Here is a 20,673-nt window from a genome sequence, read left to right on the forward strand (position 1 = left end):
GCTTGGATCCTCTTTGCTCTGGTAGTTGTGCAGTCCTGAACAGTACTCTGTCCACTTTCCATTATTTCCTTTCCTTCTGTGAGACTTTTGCCATTTTTGTCTTGGATGGTGTTCACTTTGGCTTGTTTTTCTTTGGTAAGATCTTTCACCAGTTGGAATGCCTTCTTTGTGTTGTTGTTGGAGAGGCTGTCTTCAATGTCTGCACATTGTTCAGCTATCCATCTTTGCTTTGCTTCCTTCATTTCCCTCCTGATTTCCTTGTTAATTCTCCTGTATTCTGTTTTTCCCTCTGCTGTGTTTTTATCTTTCTTTAATTTCCTTCTTGTGTCACACATATCCAGGATCTTGTTGGTGACCCGTGGTTTAGATCTATGGCAGCTTTTCCCCAGATCTTGCTTACTGTTTCTGTCATCACTGTGTTGAAGTTATTTGTGGTGGTCTCTAGGTCTTCATCAAGGAGGAGTATTGGTGCAAACATCCCCCCAGTTGCTGCCTGAAATTCTTCAGAGATGGCGGGGTCTTCCAGTTTTTCAAGGTCGAATCTCAGCCGGCTGTTTTTTGGCTTGTTGATTCTCCTTAAGCGCACTCTAATGTTCATCATGACAAGGTCATGGTCACTACCTACGTCTGCTCCCGGGAATGTTCTGGTCTTCGGTCTGTTCACACCAGATTTGTGCCGTCTTTGCACCCGGATGTAGTCGATCTGGTTATGTTGACCACTGGGGGCATCCCAGGTCCATCCTCGGGATGCTTTGTGCTCTCCAAGTGTTGTAGATGCCTGCAGGAAGACAAATCTCAAGGTAGTGTACTGTATACACTTTGATAATAAATGTACAGTACTTTGAACTTTGAGCAGCCTTTTATCAAAAATGCAGTTGTCGTGAATGCACCTTCAATGTATGTCTCTAGGGGTGGCATAGACACTCAGAGGATAAGGTGTTGGGACTAATTAACACTGATCTCTTTTCACACCTGTGAACTCACTTTCAAGTACTACAATTTATGTTCTCAATATTATATTTTTGTTTATGTATTGTTACATGCTCAAGGAGATGTGTTTTTTTTGTGAGAATGATGTAATGGTCTTTTGGAGGTCACCTGATGTGATTTTCCTGCCAATGTGATGACATGTGACCCATGAGTATATAAGGGTCAATCCAGGTGACGCAGTTAGTTTTTGAGTTTGTAGATTTCCAGGTAGAACGTGCTGTGTCTCCGTTTCTGTTGCGTGTTTGTTTTTGGTGACGCAGTTTCATTTTTAAAGCGGAGTGTGAGTTCTGTTGTAAGATACCATTATTACTTGGACTGGAAATTTTTGCTAGATGTGTGGATTTACTTAATTCCAACATTAGAAGGGAGAGTGAAGAATTTAGCGAAGTTACAGGATCGAAGGATCAAGAGGAGTCGGCATCGTTTGGCAGCTTAATAAAGGATCGACCTTACTGAGTCTTCGTTGGAGGAGTAGCGACCTGCATCGAGATAACTCTTGCCAAAAAGAGCAAGGAGTTCATGCAAAAAGATGCTCTCTCTCTCTAAATGAATTTAAGGTCAGTTGATTTAAACTGTTTATTTTCGGCGTCGTGAATCCTGTGGACAGAACCAGCAGTAAAGTTGCATCTGTGAAGAAATCCTTCTCCAGAGAAGTCTCTCCCAATTGAACGTGTAAATCTGTTGGACTTTCAAAGTTATCGCTTTAAGAACCATATCTGACTGTATCGCTTTAAGAACTGTTTTCACCTTTAACGTTTTGAGAACCAGAGCCGAGTGGCGAGTTGGTGAACGGCTGCATATCTGTTAACATCCGGTTAAAGTTTTCGTTTTTTTTTTACCTTATTGTTTATCCGTGTTTAATAAGTGTTTGGTTATTTTTATATAACCTGTCTCAATTCATATTCATTGTTGCCGGTTACGTAACAGTATTATGATGGTTGTTTGTCTTCTTTTGTACATTGATTATCAGTCTTTGTGTGTAGTTTCTCATTGATTCTGTTGCATTTCATTGTTCTACTGTGAAAGCCTGCAAGAAAACGAATCTCAAGATAGTATATGGTAACATACATATGGTAACTTTGATAATAAATTTACTTTGAACTTTGATTAATTTTGTATACATGTTGCATTAATTTTGTATACTGGGTTGTCTATATGCACAATTAAATATACTTGCTATTGTTTAGGAACAGAAATGAAATTAAATCCAGGTATATTTTTAGGAAAGGTTCGGAGGGATACAGGCAAATGGAATTAGAGAAGATGGACGCGTGTCAGCATGTACGAGTTGTGCGGAAGGGCTTGTTTCCATGCTGAATATCTGAAACTGTAAAATCTGCAAATGGCAATCACCTACCACAGTCTGTTTGCTACCAAGATACATTCACCGCCATTTCCCTCTCATCCCAGCCTTTGGTCGTTAGTTACACTTATCCATATCCCTTTACCCAGGTAGCAAGTGGTGCATTTTCCACGTATTGCATGTATCTTAGAAGTTATTCTCAATACTAGGAGGCTACATACCACCACAAATTAATGCATTAAATTTTTAACATCTTAATTAGTCCTGTTAATACCCAAAAATGCAACTTTGTAAAGTTAGAAACAAATGGTCAACTTTCATTGATAGAATAATTTGCCAAAACAAAAACGTGTGCTATGAATTCTAGCCTTACTCTGGTCTTGGCTGTGGGAAATGCATGGGGTGAGTGGGAGTGATTGGATGGCGCATGTGGACAATGAGCTGACTGGCATCTCTTGACATTTTGTGGACATTTTCCAGGTTTGGTATTGTCCTGTACAGTTGTTTTCTTAAATGATGCAGATGGTATTATCGCAGTGAGTGCTGTACATCAAGGCCCCAGTCTGTTTGCTGGATATGTTTAACCTTGTCACCATTTATTTTAGGTACTGATTTTCTTGATGGCAGAAGTTACTCCAAAAATTATAAATCTGAAAATACCTTCCTGAAACAGCGGTTGGAAGAGATGAAGATTGTTTTGAGACAATTGGACTTTAAAGAACCGGTATGTTTGCCAAACAGGAAAGTTATCACTGCCATTGCACCAGTGCCAGTAGGTTGCAACAAACACATCAGAGGAGTTTCATTGTTCATCAAAACTGAGAAAACCGGCATTAAATAGCAGACCTTTGCAGGCCAGTACCGTCCTCCAGTGATATACAATGGCTGGTCTGTACCCAGTAGTGCTATATCCTTGTGTTATACAAAAACAAAGCTGTATTTGCTATACTGCATTCCATATCGGAAAGAATCACGTCACTTAACCTGTGCTTATGTGTAGACTAACAACCATTTGGAGATGAAGTGTGGTGATTTGATAAACTGTGATGCCATTAAGTTTTGGAACCTGTCCTACAATAAGAGAGCTTTCAACATCCTAGCCTTCATCAGTCAGGGCACTGAGTATGGAGGTTGGGATATCATGCTGCAGTTACGCAGAAATCTACAACACATTACAGGCCCTTCAGCGCACAATGCTGTGCTAATCACGTAACCTACTCTAGCTGCTGCCTAGATTTCCCCTACTGCGTAGCCCTCTGTTTTTCTAAGCTCCATGTACCTGTCTAAGAGTCTCTTAAAAGTCCCTATTGTATCCACCTCTACCACCTTCTCTGGCAGCGCATTCCACGCACCCACCACCCTCTGTGTGAAAAACTTACCTCTGACACCCCCTCTGTATCTACTTCCAACCACGTAAAAGAGTTTGGTGTGGCTACATTTGGAATATTGTATACAGTTTTATTCACTTTGCTACAGGAAAGATGCGATTGAACTGGACTCTAGGCATTGAGTTATAGAGACAGTATTGAAGTGTAGAAGAATGGGGTGATCTCATACAAGTGTACAACATCATGAGGGGCATAGATCAGGTTAGTGTCCATTCTTTTTCCCAGGTTTGGGAAATCAGGAACTAGATGACTGAAATCCCATACCACCAGGTTCAAGGACAGCTGCTACCCTGCCACCAGCAAAACACTAATCATTGCAACAGTATGATCACTTTGACCATTTTGAACATTTTTAAGTATTTCTTGTAAAAAGAGTATGTACTTTATGTTTTATTTGCTTTTCATGTGAATGCTGCTAATATGATTCTATGTTTCTGTGATGCTGCTGCAAGGAAGTTTTTCATTGCACCTCTGCACACGTGGGAGGAGAAGATGGCGGCACGACGCGCAATGATATCCGGTGAAATGATATCATATCTGTTAAATAGGGGCCATGGACAATTCTGATTTGATGAAGACAGACGTGAGAAGCAGAGGAGCATCTGGAGAAATTTCTGAAATGCCTGGTTCGCTGCTGTTGTTACTGTGCGATCAAGAATCTTCCGGAGGGTAGGCCCCAAAATCCCCGGCTTTGCCTGCTGCTGGCGACCGAGGCTGAGGTCGAAACGTTCGGACAGAGATGGTGCTTGGTACTTGGTGTCAGAGGGCTGATCAGAGCTCGAAGTTATTCGGTCGACTCAGTGTCGGACTGTGGTTGGCCATGGCAGGGAGAGTTTTCTTCCTTCTCCCGTCTGCGTGAGATGTGGGACTTTTGAGAAACTTTGAACTTTTTTACTGTGCCATGGCCTGTTCTTCATTAAGTTACGGTATTGTTGCACTGTTGTAACTATATGTTATAATTATGTAGTTTTGTTAGTTTTTCGGTCTTGGTCTGTCCTGTATTTTTGTGATATCACACCAGAGGAATATTGTATCATTTCTTAATGCATGCATTACTAAATGGCAATAAAAGAGGATTGCGTGTCCTCATAATCTAGTCTAATGTACTTGTGCAGATGACAATAAATTCAACTTTGACTTTAGAAGCAATAGGAAACTGTGTGGCAATTTTTCCATCTTGAAGGTGATCAGTATTTAGAACGAGCTGCTAGAGAGGAAGTGGTACAAGGTTTAATAGACAGTTGGAAAGGTACGTGGATAGGAAAGGTTTAGTGTGGTATGGGCCAAGCACGGGCACATAGGAGTTGCTGAGATGAGAATCTTGGTCAGCGGGGACCAGCCCGGCCAAGCGGCCTGTTTGCTTGCTGAATGACTTTATGACTCACAAGGCACTCCAGCATTCTCAGCCCTTCAGTCAACAGGCCTGAAAAGGCCAGTGTGCCACAAACCTTTTTCAGCATCCGGTGTACCTGCAGTATCACAGGGAATTGCCCCTGAGTATTACAGAGGTTCCAGAGCTTAGACAATGGCATCTCCGTTTATCGTATCACCACACTTCATTTCCAAGGTGTCTGTTACTCTACAAATGAACACAGATCCTTTCCGATATGGGATGCATTATGGCAAATACAGTTCAGTTGTTGTATAACAGAGGCACATTCCAGCCTTTCTTCCAACCCAGCTTCCTGCATTGATAAGACCTGTGGTGCTTTCCCATGGATGACGGGACCATGGTCTTTGCTATACTCTGACCTTAAAACCATTCCAATCCACAACATTACCCAAGACTATAATTCTGTGCTTTCTGCCGATGTTTTATATACTATTGATGGTTGCAGAGGCTTTAGAAGGTTTTTCATTGTTGTAATGGAGAATGATATACCGTTGGAGCAGTACTGTTAGAATGATTTTGAATTTGCACTCCGAATCTCCACATGCATCATCTTCAGGAAGTAGGAATTCTCCTTGCTTAAAACAATAGTGTGCATGATGCTATCTCAGACATCCCACCCTGCAAAAACTCATTTCAGGGAGGGAGCATCATCAATTTGCGGGAGACTTCCGGGAGAGGTGGGATGTCTGCAATAGAGCAGCTCCTTAGCAGCCAGCCAGCTAGTTTAAATAACGTTCGCTATGCTAATGAATGAATGACACCTGTTAAACTCACCTCAACACGTCTTTTACAGTCTTAACCCACCATGGGCAATAGAAAAGTTACTGTTGCAAACAGTGCAGCGAGCAACACTGTCATTATTTTGACTCCTATTAGCCAGGGGCACACTTTAGTGTAGTCTGGGGTGACGTACATTTTATATTTTCTTTTTTTGGAACACTCTGCCAGGGCGCGCTCTCGCTCGCGCTCTCTCTCGTGGTCGCTCTCGCTTGCTTTTCTCTCGCTCGCTCTCAAAAAAATTGATTTCTGTGATATTGTATATAATTTGCAGGCATCAAGGAGCCATTATTAATATGCAGGAGACTCTCTGAAGTTCCAGGAGAGGTGGGATGTCTGCTAACTGCAGATAGTCAACATAAGGTCACCAATTTTGCCAGTTTGTTGCCAAATCCTGGATTAATATAGCACTTTCTACACACAGGACATTGATCAGCTGGAGATCATTGGAACTGGGAGGCCCTATAGCTCAATGTCTGTGGAACATTTCCGCATTCAGGATGATCATTGCACTACACCTAACAAAGAGAACATGTAAGCATCTGAGGAATTTCACTCTTTTTCTGCATTTAGTGGAATGATACACCAGCAAAGGTATATCCTGGGTATGAATTGGGGTACATCATGGATATACACTCAGTGGCCACTTTATTAGGTACACCAGCTCATTAATACAAATATCTGACCAGCCAATCATGTGGCAGCAACTTAATGCATAAAAGCATGCAGACGTAGTCAAGTAATTCAGTTGTTCTTCAGACCAAACATCAGAATGGGAAAGGAATGTGATCTAAGTGACTTTGACCGTGAAATAATTTGAGTATCTCAGAAGCTGCTGATCTCCTGGAATTATCATGCTCCAGACTTTACAGAGTGGTGTGATAAACAATCAACATCCAGTGAGTAGCAGTTCTGTGGGCAAAAACAGCTTGTCAATGAGAGGTTAAAGTAGAATGCCTGGATTGGTTCAAGCTGACAGGAAGTCAATAATAATTCAATTAACTATGGATTACACCAGTGGTGTACAGAAGAGCATCTCTGACACAAAACGCTGAATCTTGAAGTGGATGGGATGCAACGGCAACACCACAAACATACCCTCAGTACCTCATGAAGTGGCCACTCAGTGTATTTTAAGCAAAGGTTGATGAGCTCTTGATTAGTAAGAGCGTCAAAAGGAAAAAGCATGAGAATGGGGTGTAAGGGGAAAATAAATCGGTCATGATCAAATGCTGAAGCAGACTCAATGGGTTGATTGGCCTAATTCTGCTCTTGTATCTTATGGTCTTAAGAATGCAGTGGTGTGCTTCGCTTCTCAGATCAGATCATTTTACCCTCTTTCTCTACCCCCCACCCCGCTTTTACAGTGGCATGCACAAGTTTGGGCACCCCTGGTCAAAATTTCTGTTACTGTGAATAGCTAAGCGAGTAAAAGGTTACCTGATTTCCAAAAGGCATAAAGTTAAAGGTGACACATTTATTTAATGTTTTAAGCAAGATTACTTTTTTATTTCCATCATTTACAGTTTCAAAATAACAAAAACTGAAATGGCCTGAAACAAAAGTTTGTGCACCCTGCATGGTCAGTACTTAGTAACACCCCTTTGGCAAGTATCACAGCTTGTAAATGCTTTCTGTAGCCAGCTAAGAGTCTTTCAATTCTTGTTTGGGGGATTTTCGCCCATTCTTCCTTGCAAAAGGCTTCTAGTCCTGTGAGATTCTTGGGCCATCTTGCATGCACTGCTCTTTTGAGGTCTATCCACAGATTCTCGATGATGTTTAGGTCGGGGGACTGTGAGGGCCATGGCAAAACCTTCAGCTTGCGCCTCTTGAGGTAGTCCATTGTGGATTTTGAGGTGTGTTTGGGATCATTATCCTGTTGTAGGAGCCATCCTCTTTTCATCTTCAGCTTTTTTTTTTTTTTTACAGGCGATGTGATGTTTGCTTCCAGAATTTGCTGGTATTTAATGGAATTAATTCTTCCCTCTACCAGTGAAATGTTCCCCGTGCCACTGGCTGCAACACAAGCCCAAAGCATGATCGATCCACCCCCGTGCTTAACAGTTGGAGAGGTGTTCTTTTCATGAAATTCTGCATCCTTTTTTCTCCAAACATACCTTTGCTCATTGCGGCCAAAAAGAAACAGCGGGAGGAGAAGATGGCGGCGCGACGCAGCTCACAGCGGCCACTCTGGTGATGAATATCTGTTATTTGTCAAGTGGGGTGCCGTGCACAATCCTGATTTGTTAGAGACAGACGTGAGAGCATGGAGAAACATCTGGTGAAACTTCTGAAATGCCTGCTTCGCTGCTGCTGCTACTGTGTGATCCAGAATCTCAGGAGGAGAAGGCCCCGAGTCCTCGGCTTTGCTTGTTGCTCGGCGGAGGATGGTGCTCAGTGTCGGAGGAATGAAGATTTTGGACGGACTCAGAGTCCGCTGCGGTCGGGTGCTTCCAATGGTGCTGCATTGGCAAGTCTGCGGCGCTTGGAGGTTCATGGCAGGGAGAGTTTCTCCCTTCCACCGTCTGCGTGAGATGATGGGGCTATCGGGACTTTGAGACTTTTTTTAACCATACCCATGGTCTGCTCTTTATCAAATTACAGTATTGCTTTGCACCGTTGTTACTATATGTTATAATTATGTGGTTTTGTCAGTTTTAGTCTTGGTCTGTCCTGTGTTTCTTGTGATATCACACTGGAGGAACAGTGTATCATTTTTAAAGCATGCATTTCTAAATGACAATAAATGAGGACTGAGTGTCCTCAATCTAAAAAAAAAAACCTCATCAGTCCACAGGACTTGTTTCCAAAATGCATCAGGCTTGTTTAGCTGTTCCTTTGCAAACTTCTGACGCTGAATTTTGTGGTGAAGGCACAGGAAAGGTTTTCTTCTGATGACTCTTCCATGAAGGTCATATTTGTGCAGATGTCGCTGCACAGTAGAACAGTGCACCACCACCCCAGAGTCTGCTAAATCTTCCTGAAGGTCTTTTGCAGTCAAACAGGGGTTTTGATTTGCCTTTCTAGCAATCCTACGAGCAGTTCTCTCGGAAAGTTTTCTTGGTCTTCCAGACCTCAACTTGACCTCCACCGTTCCTGTTAACTGCCATTTCTTAATTACATTACGAACTGAGGAAACGGCCACTTGAAAACGCTTTATCTTCTTATACCCTTCTCCTGCTTTGAGGGCATCATTTATTTTAATTTTTGGAGTGCTGGGCAGCTGTTTAGAGGAGCCCAGGGCTGCTGATTGTTGGGACAAGGTTTGAGGAGTCAGGGTATTTATAAAGCTTTGAAATTTGCATCATCTGGCCTTTCCCAACGATGACTGTGAACAAGCCATAGTCCTAACAAGCTAATTAAGGTCTGAGACCTTGGTAAAAGTTATCTGAGAGTTCAAATCTCTTGGGGTGCCCAAACTTTTGCATGGTGCTCCTTTCCTTTTTTTCCACTCTAAAATTGTACAAAACAAAAATAATACACTAATCTTGCTTAAAATGTTGAAAAGAATGTTTCATCTTTAACTTCATGACTTTTGGAAATCAGTTCATCTTCTACTCACTTAATTACTCACAGTAAGAGAAATTTTGACCAAGGGTGCCGAATCTTTTGCATGCCTCTGTATGTATGTTTATCCCAAGATTCTACACATTCTCACAAACCTATCGGAGGTGTCTTTCTCTCCTATGTGTCTCTGATTCTACATGTCTCTTTCTATTGTCTCTTCCTTCCTTACCTGCACGTGGAGATTACAGTGGATAATTTTACCTTCCCACTGGAGACTGGAATTCGTGTAAGGGTAGGAGCCACCTGTTTGGAACATTAATACAATTTACTAGTAGTAAACCATTCACCTCCCTTCTGAATTGTATCAAAGTGCTCAGTATTTCTTTACTGGCACAGCCTGAGGCAGAATCTAATCTCGTGCAAGTGCAGCAGTCTATGATAGCACCCTCACAGTCCCCAAATACTGAAGAAGTCAGCCTTCAGAACAGAGTGACCTGCCTTTACAATAATGTGCAAAAGTCATTTGATTCCAAACATTTGTTTTATTAATCATTACAGAATGCCTCCCCGGTGCTTCCTGCTACCTCCCCTCTCCCTTCTCCTTTTCCCAACAATGATTCCCCTCTCCCTGCCTGTGCTAACTGTGACCATTCCCCTCAATAGCAAGTATACTACTTGGAATACTGTTGAGGGGGATGACCTACCAGTGGGGAGCCACTATAACTTGGTCTCTGGCACTGAAGAGAAGAGGGGTGAAGAGGACTGCAGTGGTGAGAGGAAATTCCATAGTCAGAGGAACAAAGTCAAGATTCTATGATAGAATCACAAGATAGAGACACACAGATAGCATGTTACCTCCTGGGTGCCAGGGTCAAGGATGTCCACAACATTCTAAGGGGGCAGAGTGAGCAGCCAGAAGTCTTGGTACATATTGACACCAATGACTTGGGTAGGAGGTCCTGAAGAGAGATTTTAGGGAGTCAGGTAGAAAGCTGAAAAGCAAGATCTCCAGGGTAGTAATCTCTGGAATGTTTCCTATGCCATGAGCCAGCAAGGGTACAAATAAGATGATTTGGCAGATGAATACATGGTTGAAGAACTGGTGCAGAAGCAGAGTGCAGATTTACAAATCATTGAGTCTTCTGTTGAAGCCACGGCCTGTACAAAAGGGATAGGTTACACCTGAACCCAAGGGGGATCAATATCCTTTGCTAGAGCAGTTTGGCAATGAGGATAAAAACTGGAATGTAATGCTGAGGATGAGGTAGTTGGTTTACAAAAAGAAGTAGTATGTAGTTAGACTGCCAGCAAGGAGAGGCTGATGTTAGGACAAAATTGCAGTCAACTGGATGAGTTGCAATGTAAAAGGTAGACAATCAAAAAGGCTGAATACAGGACTGAAGGTGATATATTTGAATGTGGGCAGTATACAGAATAAGGTAGATGAACTTGTAGCACAGTTACAAATTGGCATGTATGACTGTGGGCATCACTGAATCGTGGCTGAAGGAAGATTATAACTGGGAGCTTAACATCCAAGGATACACATTATACTGAAAGGACAGGCAGGTAGGCAGAGGTGGTGGGGTAGTTCCGTTAGAAATAAGTAACAGGGGGTTGGAAGTCGTTTAATCATTGTGAGGTGATCCAAGGAACTGCAAGGGTAAAAAGACCCTGATGGGAGTTATATACAAACCTTCAAACAGTAGTAATGATGTGGTCTACAAATTACAACCAGAGATAGAAAATGCAAAGGGAAATGTTACAATAGTCATAGGGGGTTTCAATATGCAGGTAGATTGGGAAAATCAGGTTGGTGCTGGATCCCAAGAGGGGGAATTTCTAGAATACCTATGAGATGACTTTTTAGAGCAGGTCATGGTTGAGCCCATTAGGGGATTAGCCATTCTGGATTGGGTGTTGTGCAATGAACCAAAATTTATTAGAGCACTTAAGATAAAAGAACCCTTAGGGTAAGTGATGATATGATCAGATTCACTCTGAAATTTGAGAAGGAGAAGCCAAAGTCAGATTGATCAGTTTTCCAGTGGAGTAAAGGGAATGACAGGGGCATGAGAGAGGAGCTGGCTAAGATTGATTGGAAAAGAACACTGGCAGGGATGATGGCAGAGCACCAGTGGCTGGAATTTCTGGGAAGGCACAGAATATATACTGTACATCCCAAAGAGGAAGAGGTATTCTAAAGGGTAGGATGACACAACTATGGCTGACAAGAGATTTCAAAGCCAGCATAAAAGCCAAATAGAGGGCATATAATAGAGCAAAAATTAGTGGGAAATTAGAGGATTGGGCTTTAAAAATCAACAGAGGGCAACTAAGAAAGTCATAAAGAAGGAAAAGATGGAATACAAAGGCAAATCAGGTAATAATACTAAAGAGGTTACCAAAAGTTTCTTCAGATACACAAAGCGCAAAAGAGAGGTGAGTAGATATTGGACTGCTGGAAAAGTAGTACTGGGGGACAAGGAAATAGCGGACAAACTGAATAAGTATTTTGCATTGGTGTTCACTGTGGAAGGCACTAGTAGTATGGTGGAAGCTCCAGTGTCGGGGGCAGAATTATGTATAAAGTTACCATCTTTAAGAGAGGAGTGAGGAAAAGAAACAAAATTGCAGTCAGTTAGCCTGACCTCAGTGGTTGGGAAGATCTTAGAGTCAATTGTTAAGGATGTGGCTTTGGTTTACTTGGAGGCACATGATACAATAAGCCATAGTCATCATGGTTTTCTCAAGGGAAAATCTTACCTGATAAATCTGTTGGAATTAGTTGAAGAAATAGCAAGCAGAATAGACAAAGGAGCATTGGTGGATGTTGTGTTCTTGGATTTTCAGAAGGTCTTTGACAAGGTGCTTAACAAGTTAAGAGCCTATGGCATTACAGGAAAGGTGCTAGCATTGACAGAGCATTGGTTGATTGGCAGGAGGCAAAAAGTGGGAATAAAGAGATTATTTTCTGGTTGGCTACTGGTGATTAGTATTGTCCCACAGGGATGTGTGTCGGAATCTCTGACTTGGATGACAGAATGGATGACCTTGTGGCAAAGTTTGCAGATGCTGCACAGATAGGTAGAGGGGCAGGAGGTTTTCAGGAAGTAGGAAGGCTACAGAAGGACTTAGACAGATTAGGAGAATGGGCAAAGAAGTGGCGAATAGAATACATTTCAAAAGGCCTAGAATATGAAAGCTAGGATATAACGTTGAGGCTTTATGAAGCACTGCTGAGGCATCACTTGGAATATTGTGAGCAGTTTTGGACCCCTTATCTAAGAAAGAACGTCAAAATTATAGGGCAGCATCTATAGGAAGAGGTATAGTTGATGTTTCAGGCCGAGACCTTTCATCATGGCTTCCTGCATTCACCAGCATTTTTTATGTGTGTGGTGAGAAAGAACGTGCTGACTTTGGAGAGTGTTCAAAAGAGGTTCATAAGAATGACTCTGGGATTGAAAGGCTTGTCATATGAAGATTGTTTGATGGCTCTGCACCTGTACTCATTGGAATTCAGAAGAATGAGGAGTGACCCTATTGAAAGTTGAAAGGCCTCAGTAGAGTGGATTTAGAGAGGATGTTTCCTATGGTCCAAGACCAGAGGGCACAACCTCAGAACAGAAGAGTGTCCGTTTAGAATTTCTTTTGCCAGAGAATGGCAACTCTGTGGAATTCATTGCCACAGGTGGCTGTGGAAGCCAAGTCTTTGGGTATATTTAAGGTAAAGTTTAATAGATTCTTGATTAGTCAAGAGCATGAAGGGGTATGAGGCACAGGTAAGGGATTGGAGCCAAGAGGGGAAATAGATCAGCTATGCAATGGGCCAGATGGCCCAATTCTGTTCCTATAACTATACGGTCTGAACATCCCAAACCCACATTTCACAGCCATTAAATTACTTCCTGTATGTCAGCAATGGATTCTGTTCATTAGATTTTTATTTTAAAAAAGTGTTTTTTTTTCCCCTGATGGGATGATAATGTCATCAATTACTGTGCAAGGGTGTGATTGAAGGGTAGACACTGACAATTGATCAGTGGGTGTGATGATATCATTGTTCATAAGTATGATTTACAATTCTTCTGTTATTTGGTTCTTTTTAGTGAATTGCTGGACACTTATCCTGACGTCATTGAGGAACCAATCATTGGTCCATCTATTACATTCTGTGGACATCCGGCCCGTTGGTTAAAGGACACCACCTCTCACAAGGTGCAGATGTTACATCTTGAAAATTCGTTTGAATAGATTGGGCATGTCAGTAGTATGTTAGTTAAGTCAGAATGACCCTTTTCTCCCCCGCCCCCCACCCCGTTTGAGTTTGTTTCAAGTCTAGTCCATACAGAATCAGGAGGCGCTACCGAAAGTATGTGACAGTTTCTAGTAGTCAAAGAGCTAAGAAATCCAACTGAAACATCACAGGCCCCCCCCCCCCCCCCGGCGGAATTAAATAAATAAATAAATACCTTTCCTGAGGTAAATCGTGTTAAGTTACCGCAGCAACAGTGAAGGGCGAGTGATGGTGAGCCGAGTTTGGGGAATGAGCTGAGATGGTGTGTTGCAGAATCATTGCAATTGGAGCTCTGATGCCCATATGACTGGCCTGGGAGCGAGGTTGGATCACTGTGCCCCAAAAGGAGAAGTCAGGGCCCAAGTAGAGGTCCAATTCTCTTTCAACTATCCCAGGTGCAAGGTTGGATCGATCTGGGCACCAAGCTAATCTGAAGATCTTGAGAGTGGCTTCAGGCAGGATGACAGAATCTGGGCCAAGAGCAAGTCACTGGTTGGCACAGTCTAAGCCCAGAGTCCTTTGTAGTATCTGGGAGCAAAGTACAGTTTGCTGTTTAAACGCTGGTCCAGATCAGAGGTGAGAGCTGAGTTCGCTCACTCTCTGCAATCTTCATTCCTCTCTCCGGGGCACAGAGCTTCTTGCTGTTCTGTCAATTTAAACGCCAGCCCAGATAGACGGGAAAGTCAGGGTGTTGGTCAGGACGAGAGCAGATGTCACTCACTCTCTGCGATGGCCATTTCCATGGTGCAGAGGCTATGAAGACTGCCCTGGCTGCTGTGCTCCATGCCCTCCAATATGATGAACTGATACGCGAGGCGTGGGGCCTGCTCCAGGGTTCAGATCTGAGCACTCAGTTTCAGTTCAGAATGCTTTGTTGTTCACCTCAGTTGTTTACACAAGAGAAAGAAAAAAAAGATAAAAATCATGCATCGAGAGTTGGTCTTTTGTTTTTGAAATAGAATAGTACAGCACAGTACAGGCCCTTTGGCCCAGAATGTTGTGCTGACCCTCAAACCCTGCCTCCCATGTAACCCCCCAGCTTAAATTCCTCCATATACCTGTCGAGTAGTCTCTTAAACTTCACTAGTGTATCTGCCTCCACCACTGACTCAGGCAGTGCATTCCACGCACCAACCACTCTGAGTAAAAAACCTTCCTCTAATATCCCCCTTGAACTTCCCACCCCTTACCTTAAAGCCATGTCCCCTTGTATTGAGCAGTGGTGCCCTGGGGAAGAGGCGCTGGCTATCCACTCTATCTATTCCTCTTATTATCTTGTACACCTCTATCATGTCTCCTCTCATCTTCCTCCTCTCCAAAGAGTAAAGCCCTAGCTCCCTTAATCTCTGATCATAATGCATACTCTCTAAACCAGGCAGCATCCTGGTAAATCTCCTTTGTACCCTTTCCAATGCTTCCACATCCTTCCTATAGTGAGGTGACCAGAACTAGACACAGTTCTCTAAGTGTGGCCTAACCAGAGTTTTATAGAGCTGCATCATTACCTCGTGACTCTTAACCTCTATCCCTTGACTTATGAAAGCTAACACCCCATAAGCTTTCTTAACTACTCTATCTACCTGTGAGGCAGCTTTCAGAGATCTGTGGACATATACCCCCAGATCCCTCTGCTCCTCCATACTACCAAGTATCCTGCCATTTACTTTGTACTCTTCCTTGGAGTTTGTCCTTCCAAAGTGTACCACCTCACACTTCTCCAGGTTGAACTCCATCTGCCACTTCTCAGCCCACTTCTGCACCCTATCTATGTCTCTCTGCAATCTTCGACAATCCTCTACACTATCTACAACACCATCAACCTTTGTGTCATCTGCAAACTTGCCAACCCACCCTTCTACCCCCACATCCAAGTTGTTAATAAAAATCACGAAAAGTAGAGGTCCCAGAACAGATCTTTGTGGGACACCAGTAGTCACAACCCTCCAATCCGAATGTACTCCCTCCACCACGGCCCTCTGCCTTCTGCAGGCAAGCCAATTCTGAATCCACCTGGCCAAACTTCCCGGGATCCTATGCCTTCTGACTTTCTGAATAAGCCTACCATGTGGAACCTTGCCAAATGCCTTACTAAAATCCATATAGATCACATCCACTGCACTACCCTCATCTAGCCTGGTCACCTCCTCAAATAACTCTATCAGGCTTGTTAGACACGATCTGCCGTTCACAAAGCTATGCTGACTGTCCCTGATCAGACCATGATTCTCTAAATGCCCATAGATCATATCTCTAAGAATCTTGTCCAACAGCTTTCCCACCACAGACGCAAGGCTCACTGGTCTATAATTACCCAGACTATCCCTACTACCTTTTTTGAACAAGGGGACAACATTTGCCTCCCTCCAATCTTCCGGTACCATTCCCGTGGACAACGAGGACAAAGATCCTAGCCAGTTTTTATTTCTTCAATTGGGTTCTTTTGGTTTTTTTGTTTTCTGGCTACCTGTGAGCAAACAAATCAAGGTTGCATAATTTATACATTCTTTGATAATAAATTGAATCTTGATCTTGAGGTTTATATCACTAATGTCATGAAATTTGTTGTTTAGTGGCAGCAGTACAGTGCAATACACTATTTATTACAAGCTACAACAAGAATATTAAAAGGTAATAGTGCAAAAGACAGCAAAGTAATAAGGTAGGGTTTATGGGCTTCAGAAATCTGATGGTGGAGGGGAAGAAACTGTTTCTAAAAGTTGTGTATGTTTTCAGTTCCTGTACCTCCTCCCCAATGGTAGAAATGAGAAGAGGGAGAAGGCATCATCCTGGATGGTGACGGCTCTTCATGAGGAATGCTTATTCCTTGATGCATCGCCTTTTCAAGTGGAGGATGGTTGATTCTGGACCACACTCCCTGAGTGGGCGGGGGAGACAGGGACTCAACATTTAAAAATATGTACATGAATCACCATGGCAGAGAGGAACAACTGTTGGCAAAGGGTTAGCAAGTACCAGATGGTTGGCATAGCCGTGGTGGGCAGAAGTCCATCCTGTGCCGTATGATTCTCTGCTACACAGCCATCATGTTTTACTATTTCTCCAGGACGAGGTTGGTATGATTGTCCGACTCACATTTGAAGCAATGGCAGGTGATAGGGCCAGCTCTTGTCTGGAGCTGGTAAATAATGGGACTACTGTCATCTACTACAAATGGAAGCGTCTACCTGAGCCAGAACATTGTGTGAAGCCCCCAAGTGACACTAGGATACCACGATTCTACTTCAATATCAGTTCAGGTATGCATTGATTATCACCAATGGTGATTCAGATCTGTACCTGCCTTCAGTCCTCCGTTTCTAATCGGCTCTGAAGTGCTTAAGGCGGCTTTATAGAGAAAAATCATCTGTTTATCTCCACCATACCATGGAAGATATCCTTTTAGAGTTACAGAGCCATATAACAAACACAAATCCTTGGCCCATCATATCACTGCCAGCCATCAACTACCATTTATACTATATCCATTTACCAGAATTTGGTCTGTAACTTTCTCTACACTGGTGAGCCAAATGCACGTCTAAATACTTCTTTAATGTTGTGAGACTACCTGCCTCCACCATTCTTTTAGACAAAGCTTTTCAGATTTTAGCCACTGTCTCACATCCCTTCAAAACATTATCAAATCCTATGTGCATTCTGCTTGTTGGTACCTGTGGGGGAAAAAAATTATAACTGTCTTTAAACACATCTATTAGGTCATCTCCAAGCTTTCTTTGCTCCAAGAAAAACAAATACAGCCTTTCCCCATAACTAAGATCCATTAGAACTGCTGCCTGATTGCTCCAGTGGCCTGGCTGTAATCCTGACCATGGGTACTGCCTCTGGAGTTTGTACATTGTCACTGGGTTTCTTACGGCACTCTGCCTTCCTCCCACATCCCACTGACCCACAAGTTGGTAAAGACTGATCACAAGGTCCCTCTATTCCCAGATACTCCCAAGGCTCTGCCATTCATTGTCCTATCCCTAAAGCACCTCCCAAAATGCAGCACTTAAGTTGCAAATATTTTGCCAATTAATTGATACTTGTTGATTCAAATTGCACAATTCTTGATTACTTCTGTATGCTTTCCTCTTTTCTAAGGAAAGATTCTTCCTGGAGAGACTATTAACTTGCCATTCACCTTTAAGTCACCAAATGCTGGGATCTTCACTGATCTGTGGGAGTTCTGTACCCACCCAGTGCTGTTGGCAGGGGCATCTTTACAGGTGGCACTGTGGGGTGTGGCTGTCTTTGCAGACAGGAATGAAGGAGCACGACAACAGTTACAGGTCAGTAACATGCTGGAAATTCACCGGCTGTTGGCTGTGTGGTAAAGTATTGAAGTACTGAAGTCAGAAAGAATTTGCATTCATCAACCACTTGTTATACTCTCAGGTCATCCTAAGGTCTAACAGCCAGTGAAATATTTCTGAACTGTTGTCATTAACCTGCTGCAACTTACTAGGTCATGGTACTTCATCAACTAGTAACCAACATGAAAGATGTGGCACCGCACCTCACAGCACCAAGGACCCAAGTTTGATTCCGACCTCGAGCTCTGTGTGTAGTTTACCCAATCTCCCTGCAAATTCAAAGGCTTCCCCTCAGGGCTCTGATTTTCTCCCACTTCCAAAGATAGTTAGGACAGAAATGACCAACTTAAATTGCCCTTTGTGTGACTGGTGTATTATAGAGTCATAGGGTCTTAATTGTGTCGATATTCTTATGGTGTTTTTGTGCAGGAGGTCAGGGGTTTAGGGTGGGGGGTGTCAATGTTCTTGTTGTGTTTGTTTTAGTTAGTTTTTTTTGTGTGGAGAAGAGATGTCTGGGGGCTGATATTCTTGTTATATTTCATGCGGGAATGGAGGGGGTTTAAGGGGCCGATATTCTTGTTGCATTGTGTGGGAGAGAAGGGTTTAGGGGGCACTATTCTTGCCGCATTTTTGTATGGGGAGGGAAATCGGGGCAGTTGCCTTTCTTGTGCAGGGGGGGTGGGTTTGCTTTGAACTTACATGGGTTTTCCTTGTTTCATGGCAATATGGAGAAAAACCTCAAAGTTCTATATTACATACATAACTTTGATAATAAATGAGCCTTTGAACGCCACCACATTCAATCTTATTGCCCATTACATTAATCCTATTTGCCTGCATTAGAAGTGTATCCCCCTATGCATTGCCTACATAAATGTCTGTCTAAATGCCTCATATAGTGTTTCTATTGGATATTACCAGCTTTCTCAGCACATTCCAGATTTCAAACTACTCTGTATAAATATTTAAACGCAAACAGGAATTCTGCAGATGCTGGAAATTCAAGCAACACACATCAAAGTTGCTGGTGAACGCAGCAGGCCAGGCAGCATCTGTAGGAAGAGGTGCAATCGACGTTTCAGGCCGAGACCCTTCGTCAGGACTTTGATGTGTGTTGCTGTATAAATATTTACCTTCAAGAGTCTCTTTAAATTGCATACCTCGTACCCCAAAATCTGTGTCACCTTGTTTTTGATATCTCTATTATGTCACCATTAAGCCTCCTTCACTCAAGGGAAAACAAGCCCAGCCTCCAAGTGGTCACAATAACCCAATCGTCCAGTCTGGGCAGCATACTGCTGAATCACTTCCGCACTCTCTCCAATTCAAGCACATCCTTTCTATGGCATGGTAACCAGAACTGTACTCAAGTTGTAGCACAGACAGTGTTTTGTAAAGTTGCAACATAATATCCCAACTCTTATATTCGATGTCCAACTTATGAAATCAAGCGTGCCGTATGCCTTCCTCACACTACCAACCTGTGCCACTTCCAGGGAACTTTTGTCTTGAATCCCTGGGTCTCCTTGTTCATCAAAGGTTCAAAAGGTTCAGCATTCCTTCATTCCTCAGGAGATCAGCCCTGGTCATATTGAACGGTGGGGCTGGCTTGAGGGGCCAAGTGGCTCCTGTTTTATCTAACTGGGTAAGAGGAACTCCAATGTTTTTAAAACTCATTTTTCAAATGTTAATGCCACTAAAAGCACCTTTGGAGGATTGTGGTCATACATTGTTTAAGTTTGTACAACAAGACTGTTAAATTGGGGCTACTCCTCTTTCCTCACACCATCTGGGTATCTAAACAACCGGTTGAAGTGAGGCAGACATTCACATGCATGATTGACGTGGGTGGAAGAGTGTTCTACCTTCTGTTGCATCATTTTCCTTAATTCTTCCCCAGTTATAGGACTATTTCCCCCAAATCCTGGGCAGAACAAATGTGGTATTCCCAGATCCCTCTGTTCTATCACACTCCTTAGTGCAACTTAGTCCTACTGTTCACTGTGCAAGTCCGCCCCTGGTTTGTCTTCCCAAAGTGCCCTTGTCTGCTTTAAATCCTGTCTCCCACTTCTCTGCCCATTTTTTTCAAGCTGGCCCAGATCCCACTACAAGCTTTGATATCCTGACTTCCACAGATTTGCTGATCCATTTTACCACATTATCATCCAGATCATTGAGATACACTCAGCAACCACTTTATTCAATGTCTCCCGAGTGTATATTCATGGTCTGCTGCTGCTGCAGCCCGTCCACTTCAAGGTTCAATAGGCTGAGCATTCAGATATGCTTTTCTGCTCACTGCTGTTGTAACATGTGGTTATTTGTGTTACTGTCACCTTCCTGTCAGCTTGAACCAGTCTGGCCTTTCTCCTCTGACCTCTCTCATTAAACAAGGCATTCTCACCCACAGAACTGCTGCTCACTGGATGTTTCTGTTTTTCACCCCATTCTCTGTAAACTCTGGAGACTGTGGGTATGCCAGGAGGTCAACAGCTTCTGAGGTACTCACACCATCCCACCAATCATTCTACAGTTAGTTACTTAGATTGTATTCCTTCTCCATTCTGATGTTTGGTCTGAACAACAACTGAACTTCTTGACCATCTCGGTAAACTTTTATGCATTGAGTTACTGCCACATGATTGGGCAATTAGAATTTTGCATTAAAGGGCAAGTGTACCTAGAAAAGTGGCCACTGA

At 42.9% G+C, this 20,673-nt stretch overlaps 1 protein-coding gene across 5 annotated transcripts in view; it reads left to right on the forward strand.

Annotated features, from left to right (window-relative positions):
* mycbpap (mycbp associated protein) overlaps nucleotides 1-20,673 on the forward strand; it is a 163,303-nt gene that overhangs the window by 68,894 nt on the left and 73,736 nt on the right. For all 5 annotated transcript variants that reach the window (XM_063030719.1, XM_063030720.1, XM_063030718.1 and 2 more), the window contains 5 exons: nucleotides 2,899-3,017; nucleotides 6,276-6,385; nucleotides 13,471-13,579; nucleotides 16,723-16,915; nucleotides 17,763-17,950. In XM_063030719.1, the coding sequence (XP_062886789.1) occupies nucleotides 2,899-3,017; nucleotides 6,276-6,385; nucleotides 13,471-13,579; nucleotides 16,723-16,915; nucleotides 17,763-17,950 (719 nt within the window). The remainder of the gene's footprint in view (nucleotides 1-2,898; nucleotides 3,018-6,275; nucleotides 6,386-13,470; nucleotides 13,580-16,722; nucleotides 16,916-17,762; nucleotides 17,951-20,673) is intronic.

Source organism: Mobula hypostoma, chromosome 22, assembly GCF_963921235.1.
Source record: "Mobula hypostoma chromosome 22, sMobHyp1.1, whole genome shotgun sequence".
Lineage (NCBI taxonomy): Eukaryota > Metazoa > Chordata > Chondrichthyes > Myliobatiformes > Myliobatidae > Mobula > Mobula hypostoma.